Source organism: Mesoplodon bidens, assembly GCF_964165515.1.
Source record: "Mesoplodon bidens genome assembly, chromosome: 18".
NCBI classification, from domain to species: domain Eukaryota; kingdom Metazoa; phylum Chordata; class Mammalia; order Artiodactyla; family Ziphiidae; genus Mesoplodon; species Mesoplodon bidens.
This window is the reverse complement of record NC_138175.1, coordinates 13,102,055-13,124,377: the sequence shown is the minus strand read 5'-3', so window position 1 is coordinate 13,124,377 and position 22,323 is coordinate 13,102,055. Positions and strand designations below refer to the sequence as shown.

Genomic DNA, 22,323 nt, shown 5'->3' with positions numbered 1-22,323 from the left:
CTTCAAAGACAACTACGTCACATAAACACGTTGCCAGTCGCACGACGAGGTAGAGTCAGCCCACCCCCACGTGACGCTGCCGCAGCTGGGCTGAAGACCCACTGTGAGAACCTCGTTCGTGATTAAAAGCACTGCTTTGTGGCATAAGCAGAGGAACGGCTCCTGCCTCATAAAGCCCACAGTCTAGTCTAGTAAACAGGTGAATCCAGTGGAGCATAATTAGTTTCTAACAGAGGGGAATACAAGGCTTGTGAGACCTCGGAGGTGTAAGCATCTAACTCTGGTTGAGGCAAAGGAGGCCTGAGACAAATTGGAGGTGCCGCAGAATGCCAAGTTGTTTACTGAGGCCACTTAGCCTGCTGGTCGCCCGTCCTTGATTTCTTTCGATCACACAGATTGAGCAGAACCCCCAGCAGCGGTCCATCTATTCTGCCCCAGCGCTTCCAGGCCCTCCTAACCAACTTCATCACTCTGCGGGCCAGGACCCAGCTGCCCGCCCCACCCTGCCACCATCACGGTAACCGCATCCTCCTGGCAGCGTCTTGTAGCAGCGTCTCCTACCGCCCAGGCTGGCCTAAAGAGGGCACCGGGGGTGAACTTCTCAGCCAGGCTGGTGCCCCGCCCTCCAGCACATTCCTTCCTACTCTGGTGCGCCTTCCGGGCCTTCCCGTGGAAGCCAGCCACTGGGCGTCCTGCTTTACACAGCACGGCCACCCTACCATGCCCGCTTCTCTCAGCCTTAAATCCCTTCTTCCACCGTCTGACCTGGTCATTCTGGCATCTGGCCCTCATTTAGTGGGGTCCAGGGCTGGTTTCTGGCTTCTAGGAGCCATCCAGGTAGCAAGTGGGCAACCATCCCTGGGGGACGCAGCTAGGGTGTTAAATCCTGTGTGTCCTGGGAGAGGGATCCCAAATCAATCATCTCTCCCTTATCTGATTTTATGTTCTGACCCCACTTGATCCAGGGCTCACCTGGCCTTGCTGGCGAGGTCCTGCAGCTCCCTTGGGACACAGTTTCTTTCCTCTCTTATCAGACCCAGCACACCTCCAGGAGTGGAGGTGGGGCCTAGCTGAGGAGCCTGCGGCCCTGCAGGGCCCTGACCCTGGCCTGGCAGACCCGCCTAGGTTGAACGTTTAACCTTTGGAGCCTGGCTGCTCTACGACTACACCCTGGACCCTGTGCTCAGCTTTCTCACCAGGGAACTGCGGAGGTTGGGCGGCTCTTTCTGTGCTCCCAAGGAGGCTCTCTGGCCTTCACGCCTAGCTTTTAATTAGCTATGAATCACTCTCAGCTTTTCCTTTTCTTTTTCTGAAGCCTGAATTGTGCTTAGCAACAGCTACGCCGTTTCACCAGCCTTACAGTTTCTCCCTCCACCCCCCATATTTCACCAACTCCTGACATATGGAAAACCCACTAGTGAATTCTCTCCCACCAGACTACCATCCCAGTTTGTCAGGGGTGGAAGTTCGAACAATTTCATCGTTACCTTGTGCCACGGGCGGTGCCGCCCCTACCGAGGGGGAAGGGGTCCTCACGGCCACAGCCGGCAGAGAGCGGTCCAACTCCAGAATCCCGTCCGAGTGCCTGCTTTCTGGAGTCCACCCACTCCTGGTACCAAGAGTCACAATTCGAGCTTCCGGGGAGCAGACTCTGAGATGAAGGTCAGCACCAGAAAGTGTATCAGGGAGCGCTTCCAGGATCAACACCTAGGAAGGGAAGGGATGGACCTTTAAAACCCGGCTGACCAATCAGGGATGTGGGCCGCCCAGAAAGGCAGCGTGACCTTGGTCAGGATGATTCTCTGCAGCTGAGGAAATTGCCAGAGAGGACTGACAGCTGAGGGCTGTTTGTGGGCAACATTCCCTGCAGCTGGGGTGTCAGTTAGCGCTGGAGAGGGTCTGGGCAGCTCATCACCGTGTCCGCTAGCTGTGGGTACCGATGTCGGCTGATAAGTGACTGGTGAATGATGTGACACTCTCCAGATGTGAATGATGACCATCCTCTTCGGATCGGTCCAGACATTTCAGTTAAATAGGACGCCAGGTCATCTGTGGACAGAGAAGGTTGGCCATATGCCCTAACTGTGCCTAAGGAAGAACAGGAACACTGTATGGGCTAAGTGAAGTAAGTCAGAAAGAGAAAGACAAATACCATATGCTGTCACTTATATGTGGAATCTAAAATATGACACAAACGAACCTATCTATGAAACAGAAACAGAGTCACAGACATAGAGAATAGACTGGTGGTTGCCAAGGGGGAGGAGGGTGGGGAGGGATGGAGTGAGAGTTTAGGGTTAGCAGGTGCAAACTATTATATATAGGATGGATAAACAACAAGGTCCTACTGGATAGCACAGGGAACTATATCCAATATCCTGTGATAAACCATAATGGAAAAGAATATATATATATATATGTATAACTGAATCACTCTGCTGTACAGCAGAAATTAACACAACATTGTAAATCAACTATACTTCAATTTAAAATTTTTTAAATAAACAAATAAATCGTGAAAAAGAAAAAAAGAATACTGTACGGGGCAGCCTCAGCAGAGCCCATTAAGCACACCCTGCCCTACAGAGGTCTGTTTGCAAACTGAGAGACTCCCAATTAATCATGGAATTTTTTAACTATACTTTTCAGTGTAACGCCTAACTGGAAACCACCTGGGTATGTAAATCTACTTTTTCAACTGCAATATTTTATGAAATTTAAATACAGATCAAGTATTCCTGATGAAAATTTAGCATCCTAATTGAGATGTGCTGTAGGTGCAAACTACACACTGGACTTCAAAGACCTAGTATGAGAAAAAGAATGTAAAATATACCATTAATAATTTTAAAACATGTTGAAATGATAATAATTGGATATACTGAGTTAAATAAAATATATAAATAAAATGAATTCAACCTATTTCTTTTAATTTGTTTCAGAAAGGCTATGAGATCATCTAAAATCACCCATTTGGCTCACATTACATTTCTAAGTCAGAAGCCAGGCACAGACTTGCAGCTTTCACATGGGCCACGAGGTGGCGATCTTATCCCGGGATTGTGTTTTTCAGACTCCAGGGGGAGGGTTGGCAAAATGGTTGGCAGAGGTGAAGGCAGGTCTTGCTAGTGAGTGAAAAAGTAACTTAACCAGGCTTGTGTTTGCTACTGCATTTTTATACGCCTCACATCCCACATTCGTTTGCATGTAAATGGTTTTGATGTAGATACAAAATGCTTGTACTTTCCTCTCCAAGTTTGAGGGGTTCCCCCACCAAACCTGCAGTGTTCCTTAAAACACTGGGCTTTAAATAATATTTTAAACACTTTAGTGACCTCACTCCTCTGCCCAATGCTTCTCTCTCATTTTTCTTTTCTCCTTTTCACATGTTCATTCTCCAAACCAGGTTCCGCTATCTGGGGGCTTTCTTCCATGTCCTCAGTAATTAAATTGTACGTGTAACCTTAATTTCAACATATTATAACCCACTATCAGAACACCTAAAATTCCACCAGGAAGAGAAAGATATTAGGAAGAATACTGAAAGGGAAATGCAGCAGGGAGGCCCATGCCATTCCTTCCCTGATGCCCAGTTAGTGTGGACTACCAGCTGCCTTTCCAAAGACCAGCCTTGTAGAAACTCCAGAGGGAAAGAAACATCAAGATATGGGACCTGGGAGAGGATGATGCGAACCAGGGCTGTGCATGACCGACGTGTGGTGCTGTGATGGATGGCAGAGGCTATAGGTCTGGCTGTGGGAGGATGAAATGGGAAATGAACTGTTGTAATTCTGTCTGCTTCTCCCCTAAACCCAGTGCCTTGGGGGCAACAGATGCCTGCTCCAGGCCCATCTATGACAGAGAGTACAGGAATCGTCGGGATAAATGGGTCTGGCAGAAATGTGCAGTGAAGAACCAAGGAGGGTAGAAAGACCATCTCCACAGTCCCACCCTGCCTTCCCAATGCCCATCTCCGGGGACTGCACAGCCTGGCCGAGACTCCTGCCTTCCAGAAAGCTCCACGGACCAAGCTGGCTCCAGCAATTAGTCCCTGGGCTCTACCCCAGGATGGAGTTCTGAGCAGGGAGGAAGAGATACAAAGACTCAGCTTCCTGAGAGGGGGGTTGCTGGGGTACTGGCGGCCTGGAAAGGGAGCAGTAACACCTCCCCTTAGTGGGTGACGGGGACCACTGCAGCCCCACGTCGCCCAGGCCACACAGTGAGACATGTGCAGACAGATGCTTTTACTGGGGACTCTCAGGGTTGGGATGGCAGGAGCCCTGGGCTCAGTTGGTGGCCAGGATCTGCTGCACCCAGGGGATGAGTGCAGTAACATGGGTGTACACAGCAGGTGTTGATATGGAACAAGTGCCACTGCCCCAGGACACGATGCCCACCAGGGTCCAGGCTCCAGGCTCCATCCTTCTGGCAGACCAGGGGGCCACCAGAGTCACCCTGCAGGAGGAGATAGGACTTGTGTTCAAGCCTGAAAGGGAGTACCAGGGCCCTGGTGTGCCCTGACCTGGCAAGTCCAGGGGGTGCAGACAAAGCACAAGTGGGGGCCCAGTGGTTGTGCACAAGAGACTCAGATCTGCTCAGATGGCAGCCCCAGCTCTGCCACCGACTCCTGGAGGGCCTGGGGCAGGTGGCTTATCCTCTCAGCCTCCCCATCATCTGTAAAATAGGCTGAAGCGTCCAGCTCGTGGGGTTGGTGTGAGATTAAATACGCCTGGGAAGCCCCACACCACACCTGGCCAGAGCCGGCCCTCACCAGGGGCATCTGATAGGGCTGGTCCAGCCCTTCACTGGGGCACTAGGCAGGGCATGAAGTTAGACAGGTCATGGCAGAGAGGAGTGGGCCTCCTGGCCTGGCCAGGGGAGGCACGGTCAGTGAAGGCGGGCAGGGTGGCGGACCCAGGCCATACCATGCAGGAGGAGACGCTGCTGGCGCCCGCACAGATCATCACGTCGGTGATCTTGCTGCCCCAGTACTTCCTGCAGTCGGCGTTGGACACGATGGGCAGGGTCGCCTGCTGCAGCTTGTCGGGGGTCTTGAGAGCTGGAAGGACAGAGGGCGTGCGGTCAGGGCCCCTCATCCCACCAGCCCGCCCCTGGGGAGAAGAGACCAGGGGCCGCCTGAGCCCTGCCCTCCCCCTGCACGGTCCTAGTCTTCCTCCATCGTGATGATTGTGGACACCGAGCTTCGAACCTTCCCTGACACCTTCAAAGAGTCCGGGACGCGGCTCCTCTGCGATTCCACACCAGGCAGCGGGGACTGTGCTTCCAGCAGTTGTTGCAGCAAGTCCCGCCTCGGAGCCCCGTGCGCTCTGGGTCCTGCCGGCCACTGTGTGTGGGCGGAGGGGCTGTCCTTCCCCCCCAGGGAAGGGGATGGACGTCCTTCTGACCGGGGACACTGGAGGGGACCCCCGAGGGAGCACCTCTCTCCTGCTGCCCTTTCCCGGCTGCTTCTGTCCTGTTACGGGACCAGCCGGTGGGCCGTGGCTGGGTCAGAAGAACTCAGGACACCGAGGAAGAACCTGCGGGGGGGGGGGGCACCTGGGCGCTCAGGCCCGAACCCGACCAGGTCACTGGACTCTGGGCCCAGACTTCAGGGGTGCTGGATGCACCGCCCTCAGTCTGGAGGGAAATCGGGGCTGTCCCTCTCCTTGCAGGTGAGAGGTGGGGAGACTTGCTGGTACTTACATGTTTCTTCAGAAACTGTTTACGTATATATTATTAACCCTCATTTTTATTCATGTCTGGTAGGCTTTTAATTAAGAGCATTTTAAATAAAGAAATGGAAAGATTGATGACTGTATAGGAATTTAGACCAAAACATTTTAAAAAGAGCCATACGTGTCCCACCTGGAGACTCCCGCAGCTCAGGCAGCCCCTACCCCGGACACGCCTCGTGGATGGAAAGGCCACAGCCCGCTCACCGTTGTACTTGGTCTTGCCCCAGCCCGTGGTGGCGCACAGCGTCCCGGCGGGGAAGTCGTCGTTGGCGCTGGGCAGGCACACAGCGGACACGGTCTCGGAGAAGCGCGCGGGCGCGGCCAGCTTCAGCACGGCGATGTCGTTTCGGACAGTGAGCATGCTGAACTTGGGGTTCTTGAAAACCTGCGGGTGGGGCCCAGAAAGACGAGGTAAGGCCCTGTGTTAAGTCGGGGATCTGCAAGTTTCAAGGAGACCGGCTCCTTTCCTGGCGATCCATTCAGCGGAAACAGACCCACTGGAGCCCAGAATGAGAATCCTGAGACTGGCCTCATCAGCCCTTGGCTCCTGTCTCTCAAGCGGCCGAAGGGTCTTCGTCCCCCTGCTCCTGCCTGCAGCCCCGTGACTGATCCCGGGCCGGCCCAGCGGGGCCTGGGCGTACCTTGGCAATCTTCAGGACCTGGATGTTCTCGGCGTCTGAGCCCTGGTCAAACTCCCTGGCCACCACCAGGTCAGAGGTTCTGGGGGAATCACATGGGGGTTGAGGACTGAGAATGTGCCCTACTCTCCTCCCCCACCCCAGACTGGAGCCCAAAGCAGAACCCTGAGCCCGAGCCCTCACTTGACCCCGCAGTGGGCGGCGGTGACAACCCAGTCCTCACTGATGAGGGAGCCCCCGCAGAAGTGGAAGCCAGTGCTGTCCTAGAGGAAGATCGGAGGGTCAGCCCCGCCCGGACACCAGCAAAACCAATCTGGGCAGCAGCCCCCAGCTGGGCTGATACCCCAGTGCATCCTCCCACTCATGTGCAGAATTCCCCCCTCACCTTCAGGGACACCTGCCAGGGCCAGGAGCTGGGGACAGCATCCTCCCCGTTGACAATCCTGGACAGGCCACTCAGCACAGGGTCGATGGCAGGGACCCCGCAGCCTGAGGAGGGCGAGGGGACGGGGAAGGTTTGAGACCCTGGAGCCAGTCTGCAGAAATCCTGGTTTGTAGCTCAGCTGCCCAGGCTGACTCAGGACCCTCTGCCACACTCCCCCCTCCTCCAAAAAACTTCCCCTGGTGCCTTCCACCCGTGGGCTCAAGGATCCCTACATACAGCCTGCTGACCCCAGTGGCCCATCCAGGGATGCAGAGGAACAGGGCTGCTCCCACCCAGGGCCACCCCGCCTGAAAGAGCAGAAAACAGGCTGAGAAATCGGACTGTCCTGCCTGGACTCCTAGGCCCACCCTTCCTTGCTGTGAAGCCTCAGACCAGTCACTGAATCCCTGATGCTCATTTTCCTCAGTAAACTGGGGAGCAAACAATCTCACCTCACAAGTCAAAGCTCACCCATTAGATTGGTGGGGCCTGGGGGGTGGAATTAAAATCTGATAACCCCAGCCCCTGGGGAACCCAGAATTCTGACAGGCGACGGGAGTATGTTTTACACTGAATTCACTAGTCCCAGAGATTTCAGGATCTCTTCATTGTATGAAGTTTTAGTCAATTATTTAATAAAGCGGGACTTTGATTCCATGCTGTAAAAGGACACATTGAGGAAACTGAAAACAAAGGACCTGAATTGTCACAAAACAATGAGAAAAGTCAGGTGTACTTAATGTGTCCCTGACGCATGTGCTGTGTCAGGACCAGGTGAGTTCTCGGCACCTGTATACAGGTTTTACAATTTGGCGACAGTAAGGAAAGTTGGGCAGGTACAGCCCTTACGAACAGCCAGGCCACCCGGGGGTCATGTAGGCCTTGCTGCATGCCCAGACCGGCATCCTGCCCGTGGGGAGAGGGGGATGCACCAGCCACTCACTGTTTTGTTATCACCAAAACATATGTCATCAACATAATCCATTTTTTTGTAATAGCAAGAAGATTAGAATATCAGCTGTGATGTATTCACACAGCTGAGTGTTTTACAGAGATTAAAGTGAACGAGCTGGGTCATCATATTAACTGGGATAAATCTAAAACCACCCGGGTGGGAAAAGGCATGTTATAAACCTGATGTAGTGGATAATACAGTTCATGTAAGTTTTTACAAATGTTATACTGTGTTTATGGATTTATGAATGTGTAGTAAATTTGTAAAATCCCACACAGAAATGATACACAGTGAGCTCAGAATAGGGATCACCTTCCGAGGAGGAGAGGGGACTTCAGCTGAATCTGTTTTATGTTTTAAAAAGAAACACCTGAAGCAAATCTGGAAAAAGATAACATTTGCTAAATCCCAATGGAAGGTACATGGATGTCATATTATTTTTTGTATTTTTCACTATTTCATCTTTTTTTAATAGAAAATGAAACGCTTAGCAAGTGCCCAGAACAGTAAATAAAAACCCCAGGTGGAGGCCGTGGGAGGGCTCTTGCTACCATACCCTTCTCTGCCCACAGCTCCCCAACTTGAGCCACTTCTGGGGCCTCAGATCTCAGTGCGGCCCAGACTGGCCTTTTCCACCCTTCCAGTGCAGGGTGTGAGGGCTCAGAAAGCTCCAGAAGGACCCCTCTCCTCCCTGCAGGCTCCATTGCCTGTCAGGGTGTGAGGCCCAAGGGAGCAGGGAAGGGGGCTCAGATCTCCCTCTTGGCCAGGCCCCCAGGTTGCTCCAGACAGAGCCCCTCCAGCCTCTGATGGGGCCTCTCTGCGGTGCCATTAGGGGCTCAGGGAACTACTCCTCAGCCCCCTCCCAGACCTGGCTGGCACCCCTAGCCCCAGCGCTCACCGAAGGTGGCCCCCACGAGGGCGAAGCAGGGGAGGAGCCAGAGAAAGGCCATGCTGCTACAGTCAGGGAGATATGGGGCACCTGCCCCAGTGGCTCCTTTTACACCCCCTGGGACCCCACAGGCCCAGCCCAGCCAGAGATGCCTGAGAGCCACCCTCCTGTTATCCAGGAACCTTGGGCAATAAGCAGGACGGCGGGGGGGAACCGAGCCCCCCTCGAAGCCTGTATTGGCTCTCAGCCGGGGACATCCAGCCCCTGGGAAAAGGGCAGCTGCCCTGGCACAATGTCACCCAGGAACCTTAGGCAACCCCACCGTGGGGTCCAAAGAATCCCAGCTGGTCATCACTGGGGGCCTCACGTTATCAGAGAAGAGGGTTTTCAATGTGAGACTCGGGTTGGGACTTCCCTGGCGGCCCAGTGGTTAGGACTCCGTGCTTCCACTGCAGGGGGCACGGGTTCGATCCCTGGTCGGGGAGCTAAGATCCCACACTCTGTGATCCTACATGCCTCGCGGCGCGGCAAATAAATAAATAATTAAATAAATAATCTTTTTTAAAGTGTAGTATCATACAGAAATGCTGTGTCATCCAGAGGGTCCCCTTGAAACCAGCCCAGCCAAGCAGCTTCAGAGCCTGCATGAGGACACATGTAGGCATGAAGGAATCGCCCCCATCGGTGGCTGTGGGCGGGTCACAGGCTGGCAAACATGCTGACTGGCTGTCCCTTATCTGCCGCTGAGCTCAACCGAATTCTCTTCTCCTGTGATAATTCTCAACTTAAGGAACTGGTCATTGCATAACGCTTGAGTTTCATATAAAATGGGGCTTTGATTTCACACCATCAAATGACACATGGAGAAAACAGAAAAACGATTTTAACTGTCACAGAACAATGAGAAGAGGACAGATGTAGGTAATACACTGGTGATGCGTTTGTCGTAAGTGGAGGCCAGGAGACTTCTCAGCGCCATGGGCACAAGTTCCTTCTCTCCCCTGGGACAGCGCCTGATCTGGACACTGGAGCACCCACAGGAACAGAGCACAGGGCACCCCTGCCCTCATGGGTCCAAGACCCCAGTGAGAGACACAGACATGAAACAAACAAGAAAAGAACACGGTGAGTCTGAGAAACCTGGAGAGGGTCCGGAAAGCTGCTGCTCTGGACAATCCAGCCTGGGCCTCACCGCTGAGCCAGTTTGAGAAGGAAAATGTGCTGACTGGGTGAACTGCATCTACTTCCAAGGCCTCCAGGGCCACAGGGCCATGGTCATCTAGGGAGAAGTGGATCAGAGCAAGCGGGACAATGTCACAGATCTTGATTTGGACTTGATTAGTTTTGAAGTTTTGTCTCTGAGTTGTAACTTTAGTTTTGAGTTGTAAATTTAATTTTGTTTTAGAGTCGTGTGTTCTCTGCAGGGGGATGTTCAAACTATTTAACCACTGTTGAGCAGAAGCTCTGACCTGGGAAAACAGTGGCTTGGGCAGGGACTGGCCCGCGGAGGCCCTGAACGCTGTTCTCTGGGGGAGGGCGGAGACAGCCAAATTTCAGGGGGCAAACAGACTGGGGCCAGCAGCTGCTTGGTAACTGGGTCTGAAGCTTTTTGATATTTTAACAGACTGGGTTCAGGCCAGGGATGTCAGCCCTGGCTTTGAGCATAAGGAATCCATATTGAATTCCAGGCCAAGGTAATTTATGTAAATATTAACATTTGCTGTTTTGTTTTGTTTTTCCTTCACTCATTTCAAGCAGGTAGAAAAGACATTTGTATTTTCCTTGCCTCGGGGACTTTTCCAGAGCAGAAAACGGAAGCAGCCCGAGGTCACTGGCCCTTGAGGTCTGTTGGGAAAGTAAACTCTTGGCGGGGTAGAATACAGGAGGGATATGGCCTTGGAGGGTATATCACAGGGGAGGGAGCGTTTCCCTGGCCCACAGAGATTTGTGCACATTTGCTGGTGTGTTTTTTACTTTGAACGATCCCTTTTTGCCCCACCCATCCCCTCGTTCAAACCAGACCATGAGGTGAGTACTCCCTGGGAGCAGGGTGACCGTCCTGTCACAAGGAGGGACAGCCTTTGCCACTCACCTAAAGCCATCTCCCCTTTCTCGTCCTTGTGGAGGGTTCCCCTGGAGGGTCAACCCACCCCAGCTCTGGGGGCGGCGGGGGGAGAGCTCTGATGAACATAATCCCGTGGAGGCAAAGAGGTGAGGAGAAACCCAGCCCTTCTCCTCCTGCACCTTGGCTGAGTCCTGAAAGGATGTGGTGCTTGGCTCCTTGGCCACCATCTTGAGACCAGAGAAGAAAGACCCTGACCAGGACCACACCATCGCCCAGTGCTGAGCAAAAGCCTACAACTGCACACCTCCAGATCCCTGCTGTGTGAGGAAAGCAAACCACTGTTGCTTAGCCACTGTTAGCCACCTGTTCTATTACTAGCAGCATCTTAAGTGATACAGAATAGCTGTAAGAATGGTTGTGGATGTCTTCCATTTTCCCCTTCAGATCCACTCTCCATCCTTCTCCACCTTGCTGGCCTACAGCAAGACTGACCCTCAGGGACAAGACTGCAGAACAGCTTCCAGGCTCTCAGGCTTCCTGTTGGGGTCAGAGCCGGAGACGGGGGAGGAGAGAGAAGTCGGGTATTTATTCTCTGGGTTCCCTCCCTGGGAGGCTGCTGTGGGCTGGCTGTCTCCCTCTGCAGAGGCCATGGACGGCTCGGCTCCTTTCAGGTGGCCCTGTCTGCACAGCCACCCTTTCTGGGTTCCACAACTGCTCCCGCTGTGTCCCTTCAGCTCTAGGTGTGTCCCCATTGTTGCTAGAACCCTGTGCACCTCACTATCCTTTGTTGGTTCCCTAAGCCCTGCCCACACCTTTGTAAAAATTCCCTTTTTTCAAACTTTCCTCAAATAACCCAGTTTGAACGTGCCACCTTTTCTCAGGCACGACCATGACTGATACAGTAACCGTGGCCCCGGGACCACTGAACACGGGATTCTGGGATTGGTTAGCTCACACACTGGAGTGGTCCATGGACAACTTTGCCAGGGAGGATGAGACCTGGTGGCCCATGGCATGCAGTGGCATCACAATTACTCAAATTAACACGGGAGGCGGCAGAGGCTGAAGTGCAGGTGGAAACAGGCCCTGGCGGTCATGTGGCTGGGGTACTCAGTTCCTACAGCATCAGTGGTGATCATAGATATTGAGGAGTCACACAGATGGCCAATGAGCACATAAAAAAGTGATCAAAATCACCAGTCTTTAGGGAAATGCAAATCAAAACCACAGCGAGGTATCAATTCACACTCATTAGGATGGCTAATATAAACAACAACAACAAAAAACAGAAATTAGTAAGAACTGGAGTGGAGATATTGGAACCCTTGTGCACTATTGATGAGAATGTAAAATGGTACAGCCACTGTGGAAAACAATATGGTAATTCCTCAACAAATTAAAAATAGATTTACCATATGATCCCACAATCCCACTTCTGGGTATATACTCAAAAGAATTAAAAGCAGGGTCTCAAAATGATATTTGTACCCCCATGTTCATAGCAACACTATTTACAGTGGCTAAAACATGGAAGCAACCCAAGTGTCCATTGATGGATGAATGAATAAACAAAATGGGGTATATATATATATATATATATATATATATATATATATATATGAACACACACACACACACACACAATGGAATATTATTCAGACCCAAAAAGGAAGAAAATTCTGACATATGCTACATCATGGATGAACCTGGAGGACATTATGCCAAGTGAAATAAGCTAATCACAAAAAATCAAATACTGTATGATCCCACTTACACCAGGTACTTAGAATAGCCAAATTCAGTGCTAGTTGCCTGGGGCTGGGGGGAGACATTTCTCCAAAGAAGACATCCAGATGGCCAATAGGCATATGAAAAGATGCACAACATCGATAATTATTAGAGAAATGCAAATCAAAACTACAATGAGGTACCACCTCACACTGGTCAGAATGGCCATCATTAAAAAGTCTACAAATAACAAATGCTGGAGAGGGTGTAGAGAAAAGGGAACCCTCCTACACTGTTGGTGAGAATGTAAATTGGTGCAGCCACTATGAAAAACAGTATGGAGGTTCCTCAGAAAACTAAAAATAGAATTTCCATATGATCCAGCAATCCAACTCCTGGGCATATATCCAGACAAAACTATAATTCAAAATGATATATACACCTCTATGTTTATAGCAGCACTATTCACAATAGCCAAGACATGGAAACAACCTAAATGTCCACTGACAGATGAATGGATAAAGAAGATGTGGTACGTATATACAATGGAATATTACTCAGCCATAAAAAAGAACAAAATAATGCCATTTGCAGCAACATGGATGCAGCTAGAGATTATCATACTAAGTGAAATAAGTCAGAAAGAGAAAGACAAATAACTACCATATGCTATCACTTATACATGGAATCTAAAATATGCCACAAATGAACCTATCTACAAAAGAGAAGCAGACTCACAGACATAGAGAACAGACTTGTGGTTGCCAAGGGGGAGGGGGAGGGGATGGGGGAGGGATGGACTGGGAGTCTGGGGTTAGTAAATGCAAACTATTACATATAGAATGGATAAACAACAAGGTCCTACTGTACAACACAGGGAACTATATTCAATATCCTGGGATAAACCATAATGGAAAGAATATGAAAAAAGAATGTATAGGGATTTCCCTGGTGGCACAGTGGTTAAGAATCCGCCTGCCAGTGCAGGGGACATGGGTTCAAGCCCTGGTCCGGGAAGATCCCACATGCCGCGGATCAACTAAGCCCGTGTGCCACAACTACTGAGCCTGCGCTCTAGAGCCCGCAAGCCACAGCTACTGAGCCCGCGTGCTACAACTACTGAAGTCCGCACGCCTAGAGCCCATGCTCCGCAACAAGAGAAGCCACCACAATGAGAAGCCTGTGCACTGCAACGAAGAGCAGCCACAGCTCGCCACAACTAGAGAAAGCCCATGCGCAGCAACGAAGACCCAGCGCGGCCATAAATAAATAAATAAATAAATAATTTTTTTAAAAAGAATGTACATATGTGTATAACTGAGTCGCTTTGCTGTACAGCAAAATTAACACAACACTGTAAATCAAGTCTACTTCACTTAAAAAATTAAATAAATATTACAAAAAGATATTTGTACACCCATATTTATAGCAGTATTATTTACAGTAGCTAAAACGAGGAAGCAACCCAAGTATCCATTGGCCAATGAATGAATAAACCAAATGTGGTATATATATAAACAATGGAGTATTATTCAGACCCAAAAAGAGAAAATTCTGACATATGCTACATCATGGATGAACCTGGAGGACATTATGCCAAGTGAGATAAGCTAATCACAAAAAGATAAATACTGTATGGTCCCACTTATACCAGTTACTGAGGATAGTCAATTCAATGCTAGTTGCCTGGGGCTGGGGGTAGGAGAGTTATAGATTAACGGATATAGAGTTTCAGTTTTGCAAGATGAGAAGAGTTCTGGGGGGAGAGGCAATATAGGGGTAGAGGATTAAGAGGTACAAGCTATTATGTATAAAACAAGTTCCATGGGGGACTTCCCTGGTGGTCCAGTGGTTAAGACTCCTCGCTCCCACTGCAGGGGGCACAGGTTCAATCCTTGGTCAGGGGAACTAAGACCCTCCCCCCATGCCGTGGCAGGGAGGTTGGGGGGAAGAAAACACAAAAAAGCTACAAGGACACACTGTACAACATGAGAAATACAACCAATATTTTACAATAACTATAAATGGAGTATAACCTTTAAAAACTGTGAATCACTATATTGTACACCTGTAACATACAATATTGCACATCAACTGCACTTCAATTAGAAAAGAGTTCTGGAGATGGATGGCGGTGATGGTTGCACAACAATATGAATGCACTTAGTACATTCCGAGCTGTCCACTTAAAAATGATTAAGATGGTAAATTTTATATTATATGTATTTTAGCACAATTTTGAAAATTGAAAAAAAAACAGATATCCCTTCACACCTTTTTTTTTTTCAGTACGCGAGCCTCTCACTGTTGTGGCCTCTCCCCTTGCGGAGCACAGGCTCCAGACACGCAGGCTCAGTGGCCATGGCTCACGGGCCTAGCCTCTCTGCAGCGTGTGGGATCTTCCCGGACCGGGGCACGAACCCGTGTCCCCTGCAACGGCAGGCGGACTCTCAACCACTGCGCCACCAGGGAATCCCCCACACCTATAATTTTTTTAATAGAAAATAAGTTTTGGCAAGGCTGTGGAGAAATTGGAATCCTCATACATTACTGGTGGGAATGGAAAAGTGATGCTACAAGTGATGCTGCCTGACTCCCAGGCTATAGCAAGCTCTGAATGAACAGCCTCTACTCGTTCTCATTTGGGTGGTCTTCACTGATTTCCACAAAGGCCAAGCTCCTGTTGGCGGCCTCCCCCTTGCATATCGCCCTCCCCAGGGGCCAGGTAACCACTCTTGCGTTTCCAGGCCCACTGACCCTAGCCCTAAGCTGACCTGCACCTCCTTATGGTTTCCCTAAGCCCTGGCCACACCTTTAGAAACAGTCTCTTTGTTAGACCCTCCAGTGAGACTCCTGGCAGAATAAAGGATCGAAATTCAAATTTCATTCTCTAATAGAAAAATAAAGAAATCTACATTTCTTGCCTGCCTATGTTTAGGGCTGAGAATCACTTCATTACAAGGAGCAAAAAGGGAGTGGGGTGGGGGAGGGGTAACAGCCCAAATGTCCTAGCCGGAGAATGGGTGCATAAAGTGTGGTGTGCTTATGAAGTGAAACACCACTCAGAAATAAGAAGGAACACACTGCTGATACAGGCAGGAATACAAGTGAATCACAAAACCATCTGGTGGAGTGAAAGAATCCAGACACAAAGACAGCATACTGTATGGTGGGGGTGATGATATTTTATATCGTGGTTGTGGCGTTTGTTACACTATGGTATGTGTATGTCAAAATTTATCCGTCTCGGGCTTCCCTCGTGGCGCAGTGGTTGAGAGTCTGCCTGCCGATGCAGGGGACAGGGGTTCGTGCCCCGGTCCGGGAAGATCTCACATGCCGCGGAGTGGCTGGGCCCGTGAGCCATGGCCGCTGAGCCTGCGCTGAACCTGCGCGTCCGGAGCCTGTGCCACAGGAGAGGCCACAACAGTGAGAGGCCCGCGTACCGCAAAAAAAAAAAAAAAAAAAAAATATATATATATATATATATATATTTATCCATCTCTTCACTTAAGATCTGTGCATTTCACCATGTGTAAATTATACTTCAATATATCTTATTTTTAGTGAAACAGAGGGTTGGGATTTGACCCCCTCAGTGGCACGACTTCAAGAGGAGTAGCTCCTTCATCTAAGAAAACTGACTTCTGAGTTCCTGCCTCGAAGAAGATGGCACAGTCTCAGAGATGCGGGTCCTGGAGGGACGCATGCGCACTGCCCCGCCGCCCAGTCAGGACCTGGAACCCTGACACAACACTGCCCCCAAGGCCAAATCCCAGGAGGTGGCTGGGCAGGGATTGGATTAGGGCCCCCTGCCCCCAGCAAAGCTCTTTCCCCAAACCCAGGCTGCCTGGGAGAGAGCAGACCCCATGAGGGTCCCCGTGCATTGGGTCTTCTCCTGAGTGACTTTCTTTGATTTACACCTGTTCGTGGGCTGATTTCAGCACTGCCCATTAAACACACTAGACGCCACATACCTGCAACGAGGTAACAGGTGCAGAGTGAAGGTTTTCTGACGTGGCAGACAACCCGCGAACAAGGCGGTACCTTCTCCCTGGGAGTTTGCATGAGCAGAGACGGCTGGGCTCCAGGAGTCTAGAGATGAGGCAAGGTTCCAAACCCGAGGATGGGAGAGAAAAGTATCAGCGACAAAGTGAACCCAGGAAAATGCTCCTTACTGTAAACTTGATTGGCTAAACAACTTCTGGGTCCAGAGATCCATCGACTCATCCATGGCCTCTGACTGATGCCTGCTTTGCCGCTGGCCAGCCATAGCCAAGGCTGAACTGCTGCATACAAGGAGGAGCTCACGGCCAGGGCCGGGGCCGGAAGGGCGGTGGGCCTTCTAAAGGGAGGGAACAGAGCGGGAAAAGGCCCAGAGGCAGGAAGTTCAGGGCCCGGCGTTTTGGAGAATGGGGGGCACCTAACACTCTGAGCTTACGCGTTCTTCCTCGGGGTCGGGGGAATCTGCGGAGTGCGCAGTCTCCCGGGTCGATACGCCAGGCGAGGGGGCGGGGCGGGTGGAGGTCCGCGCGCACGGCCTCAGTCAGCTTTGGCCCCGCCCCCAGCAGGAGTCGAGCACCTGCGGGGCCCGCCTTCCCCGCCCCCACCCGCAGCTGCGCGAGTTCCCAGGTCTCTGGCAACCATGAGCAGGGGGCGCTGGACGGGCAGGACCCGGACCAGCTGTCGGCTCCCAAGGCCACAGCCACGGGTGGGTTCGAGCCGCCGCGTGCCCTCCCTCACCGGCCACGCCCCTCCCCCACTCAGGTCCGGCGGCTGCCACCTCGCATCTTGGCAGCCACTCAGGACAGCCCTGTACCTTCACCAGGGCCCTCCTCTGTCGGCCCCTTGGCCTCTCCGCCCTGCCGCGTGTCCTCTCGGCTCTTGGTGCCACCCAGGCTCCCTCCACCAGGCCTTTGCCCTCCCTGTTCCCTCTCCCTGCACACCGTCTGCACCCAGATAGCTTGGCAAACTCTTAGGTCTCAACTTAATGTCCCCTTCGGAGTGAGGCCCTCCTGCCTCGGTATTAATAATAATAATAATAATAATAATAATAACAATGATAATAACTCCTTAGCTGGTAGTAATGTATATTTTACTTTTTTTTTTAAACTCTTTTCCATAAACTCCCCACCCCTTTCCCACCTAAGCTTGTAAGTCTTTCTTTTGTTTGTTCTGTTCCAGCAGGGGCCTGGTAAGCGCTGGTTGATGGGATGGATGGAATTGCACAAGTGGTGGGTTTCATACAGATGGGGCCACACTCTGCATCCTGTTTCGTGCCCTTTCCCACCTAATGCACTGTGGCCATCCCTCCCTGTCATTGGCAGTCTTCTAGAACGCACAAAGGGACCCCACAGGCAAATCAAGGAGGAGAAGTGCCAGGTCTGACCAGCGTGGACTGTGTTAGGCCTGGTCCCAGCACACTCAGTATGGACTGTGCCCTTTCATAAAGCGGGACCCTTGCTCTAAGGAGCCCCATTTTACATATTTAGAAATGGGATCAGCGAGGGTAACCTGCCCAAGGCCCCACAGCTGTTTTGTGCTGAAACCTGTGACCCACCACACTACAATCATCAATGCAATGGAAATTAAAAATAGCCATAAGATATCGTTTTACCTATGTGTTTTGGGGTACTTGCCCTGTGCCTGGCAGTCTCACCTTCACATTTCTCCCTCCCCAGTTTCCCAGTTGCTGGGAAAGGGCCCTGCTGCCCACCCGAAACAGGCCTCTTTGCTCCCTGCTTTCCTGCCTGGTGTAGCCTCCAGAAGCTCTTGCTGGGATGATAGCAGGGGCCCCCTGGCTGGCCCTGGGCCCAGTCCTGCACCTGAATGCCATGTACTCAATTCCAAGGGCAGGATGCCTGGGTGGAGCGGCCTGGCTCCATGTGAACGGGCAGCAGGCAGCTTGCCCTCTGAACCAGCCCACGTGACTGCCACTGATATTGAACTGAGCCATTGAGCCTTCTTGGCCATCCTAAGACTAGGGGAGCATCCTCAGCCCACTGGTCACCTGTGCCCTCACCATGCTTTGGTCCCTGCCCCTCCCCCTACTTGACCATACTGCCCATGGGGTTTTGAACGACTGCAGACGAACTAAATTACTTGTCCAAGGTCCTCCAGACCATGAGAGGATTGGCTGGGGCTCAAATCCGGCCCAGGCCTGGCTGCTGCCCGCAGGGCCCCTCTAGAGGTAGGGCCTGGAGGAGGAAACCTGAATGTCCCCTTCCCCTTAGCTGTGGGTAGGGAGCCACCTTGTTTGGCCCCAACTTTGCCCTAGATCCTGGCCCCAGCTGCTGCCATCCCAGGCCCTGATGCCAGCCCTGCTCTGGCATATCCTGCCCACTGGGACACATGCCCAGGAAAGGGATTATCACCTCAAGGTCTTCAGATAACAGCCTGGTGCACAGGGATATAATGGGGAGCCCTCCAGGCAGGCGGCCTACACCTCCCTGACTGCGGAACCATGACCTTCCTCTGGCTCCTCTCCTGCTGCGCCCTCCTGGGCACGGCCTTTGGTGAGCACCAGGACAGGCAGAGGCCGGGAAGGCTGTCTACCCTTCCTCCAACTGCTGGAAGGGGTGCTGGCCCCACCAACCCCAAGGCCAGCAAGGAGCAGTGGGGTCCCTGCTCCCAGTTCAGTTGTGCGTGGTGGTGTGAGCCTGAGCGAGTCTTTCTCCCTCTCTGAGCCTCACCAGCTCCATCTCTACAATGAGAATGCTGGGAGGACTGGACCAGACCAGCCAGTGTGAGGCCCCCGCGGTGGAGGTGGACCTTCCTGGGGCCTCGCATCGTGTGCAAGGAGGGGCAGCAATTCCAGAGGGACAGAAAGCTCTGTGAATAGTTGGTGGCTCCCAAGCAGGCTCAGATGATGAGCAAGTGTGGCTTGGCCCCCGTCAGCCCTTTCATGCCCTTGAACCAGCCCTTTTAAACTTTTGTTCACTGTGTGCCAGGAACTGAGCGAGTTCCTGCTTTGCCTGCTTTGTCTGCTAAGGCAAAGCATCTTTCATCCTTATTATACCAACTCTGTGAAGTTAGCAACTGTAAGATCCCCATTTTGCTGGTGGGAAAACTGAGACTCAGAGTGGTTAAGGTAGGCAGTGATAGGGCCTCCCAGCTCAGGCTTTGGCCCTGCCACCCCCTCAAGCTCAGCCTGTTGGGCTTGTCTGGGCTGGAGCACATGTCAGCCTGAATTGTCCCCGGAGTATTCCTGGGGCGGTGAGTCCTGGGTGGGACCTTGGCCTCCGCCCCTCACTCCATACTTCCACCCTCAGGCTGCGGGGTCCCTGCCATCGACCCTGTGCTGAGCGGCCTGTCCAGGATCGTCAATGGGGAGGACGCTGTCCCCGGCTCCTGGCCCTGGCAGGTGTCCCTGCAGGTGAGGGGGGAATTCTGCACACGAGTAGGGGGATGCACCGGGGTATTAGCCCAGCTGGGGGCTGCTGCCCAGACTGGTTTTGCTGGTGTCTGGGTGGGGCTGACCCTCCCCATCTTCCTCCAGGACAGCACTGGCTTCCACTTCTGCGGGGGCTCCCTCATCGGCAAGGACTGGGTGGCCACCGCCGCCCACTGCAGTGTCAGGTGAGAGCCCGGGGTCCCCAAGAAACCCCTTGGGGTGGTTTCCTCCAGCACTGAGGACTTGCCCTTAAACGCCTTCATTTCCCAGTTTCTTATTTGGAAATGTGTAGCAAACCCAGGTCTTTCCAGTGTCCTAGGGGTTCCTGGGAAAACACATGGCGGGCTGTAGGCCCAGTTGAGATTCTGAGCTTCCATCTCTGATCGTCACCACAGCCGTGTGTGCAGACACACAAAGACACGCATGCGCATTACGCCTGCACACGCGTGCACTCACACACATAAGCACCCTGCACCCCAAATGCCCCCCTCACGTCAGGAACCACTCCTTTCTCCGGCCCTCTCCAGAACCTCCCATCTGGTTGTGGCTGGGGAGTTTGACCAGGGCTCAGACGCTGAGAACATCCAGGTGTTGAAGATTGCCAAGGTATGGCAGCCCCCGGGGTCCAGGTGTGACCCCAGGCACGGTGGACCCTCGGGAGTGTGCAGCCCAGGCTAATCCCCAGGGCCCCAGCTCCTCCCGGTCACCCCAATACCCCATCATAATGGGACGAAGCAGAAAGCAGGGTGTGCAAGGCTCCATGAGGGGAAGGTCTGCACCTTGGGCCTGGGCCTCGGGCTCCTGGGGCCATGGAAGGAGCTGCCGAGTTGAACAGGCCATTGTCCACGGAGGAGCACTGTGAGGGGTAGCCTGGCGCCAGGTTCTGCCCCGGTCGGCTTCTTCCCAGACCCCAAAGGCAGCTGTCTGGCCCTGCCCCACAGGTTTTCAAGAACCCCAGGTACAACCCGTTCACCAGCAGCAACGACATCACCCTGCTGAAGCTGGCCACGCCTGCACGCTTCTCCAAGACTGTGTCCGCCGTGTGCCTGCCCCGCGCTAGGGATTACTTCCCCCCCGGGATGCTGTGCGTCACAACCGGCTGGGGCCTGACCAAACACACCAGTGAGTGACGAGAGACCACTGGCTGGCCAGGTGGGAGGTGGGGGCAGCAGTCACTAACCACCCACCCTGCCCTTCCAGATGCCGACACCCCCGACAGGCTGCAGCAGGCAACTCTGCCCCTCCTGTCCAACACCGAATGCAAGAAATACTGGGGCAACAAGATCACCAAGAGCATGATCTGCGCCGGCGCCAGCGGCGTGTCCTCCTGCATGGTATGGCCTCCCAGGCTCCCTTCCTTCCCTCCCAGCCTGGGGTGGGTTCAGGCCAAAGCCCAGGCCAGGGCTCGGGCAAAGAGAGAGGAAATGGAAGTAGCAGGCAGACCTCTTTCTAGGGCCTGCCACCCTTTCCCTGTGCATTCCTGCCTGAGTAGTTGGGAAGACAGGGCTCCTGGAGGGTCATCAGTGACCTCAGCAGAGAGGTGCCAGAGCAAGGGGCTCTGGTCTCAGAGCCGCCATATTGCAAGATTCCACTAATATCAAAGTCTGAGTAATGGCACCTCCTGGAATTGTGCAGTGCACAGCCTGGGCAGCAGAGCATGGTGGCCCAGGGCTCCAGAAGGGGTCTGGCAGCTCTTCCTCCCTCACAGTAGCCCCACGGCCAGCACCACCCATGCTTTCCTCCTATCAATGAAACCTGCTCTGTTGAGCCTCTGTTCTAGGACCCCACCCCAGGGGGCGGCCCAGACTTCCAGGGGCACAAACCACAGGAGCTGCTGTGGTTTCTTTCATAATCCTTGTCATATGCATGTTCTGAGCTTCTACTGGCTATCAGGCCTGGGACTGGGCTCTGGGAACAACGTTCAGGGGCCTCTGGGCCAGGCCATCTGGGCTGCCAGATCCAAGCCCCCTCCTCCCTGTCCTGCAGGGCGACTCTGGTGGCCCCCTGGTCTGCCAGAAGGATGGAGTCTGGAACCTGGTGGGCATCGTGTCCTGGGGCAGCGGCACCTGCTCCGTCTCCAGCCCCGGCGTGTATGCCCGCGTCACTGCACTCATCCCCTGGGTGCAGCAGACCCTGGCAGCGAACTGACGACCAGGCTTCACCCTGGCCTCCCTGCTGACCTTGCTTCCACAAAGCCTCAATAAACCAGTGGAAGACATGCTGATGGTGTCTGTGACCTGTTTTGGGGCTTCTGAGAGTTCACTCTGCTCCTGGATTTGGACCTTCACTGAACCAGGTGTCCGGGGGTGTCCAGGAGGGCCCCTCCTTAGTCCACCTCCCAAGAGTGGCCAGGAAGGGCGCAGGCAGATAAAGGGGGACCGTGGCCCCCACCTCTCACCTCATGCTCCCACCTCCAACTTCGGGGTCCTCACCATCCACCCCCGGCTCAGTGTGCCCAGGGCCTGGCCACACACCTGTGATTCCAGGAAACCTTCCCAG

The 22,323-nt window shown here is 52.9% G+C and overlaps 2 protein-coding genes across 2 annotated transcripts; one reads left to right on the top strand and one right to left on the bottom strand.

Annotated features, from left to right (window-relative positions):
- Positions 1-4,286: 4,286 nt before the first annotated feature.
- Positions 4,287-8,702, bottom strand: LOC308606073 (chymotrypsinogen B-like; the record flags this gene model as incomplete). Its single annotated transcript, XM_081216552.1, is given in 8 exon segments — positions 4,287-4,418; positions 4,420-4,455; positions 4,926-5,059; positions 5,940-6,120; positions 6,377-6,455; positions 6,557-6,636; positions 6,759-6,862; positions 8,651-8,702. Coding segments are annotated over 8 exon segments (798 nt in total).
- Positions 8,703-18,891: 10,189 nt separating this feature from the next.
- LOC308605308 (chymotrypsinogen 2) lies at positions 18,892-21,972 on the top strand (the record flags this gene model as incomplete). The annotated part of the gene is made up of 7 exons (XM_081215198.1): positions 18,892-18,946; positions 19,703-19,806; positions 19,930-20,009; positions 20,352-20,430; positions 20,766-20,946; positions 21,025-21,158; positions 21,811-21,972. The coding sequence occupies exons 1-7, from the start codon at positions 18,895-18,897 to the stop codon at positions 21,970-21,972; spliced, it is 792 nt and encodes a 263-aa protein (XP_081071324.1). The 5' UTR covers positions 18,892-18,894.
- Between the last annotated feature and the right edge of the window lie 351 nt (positions 21,973-22,323).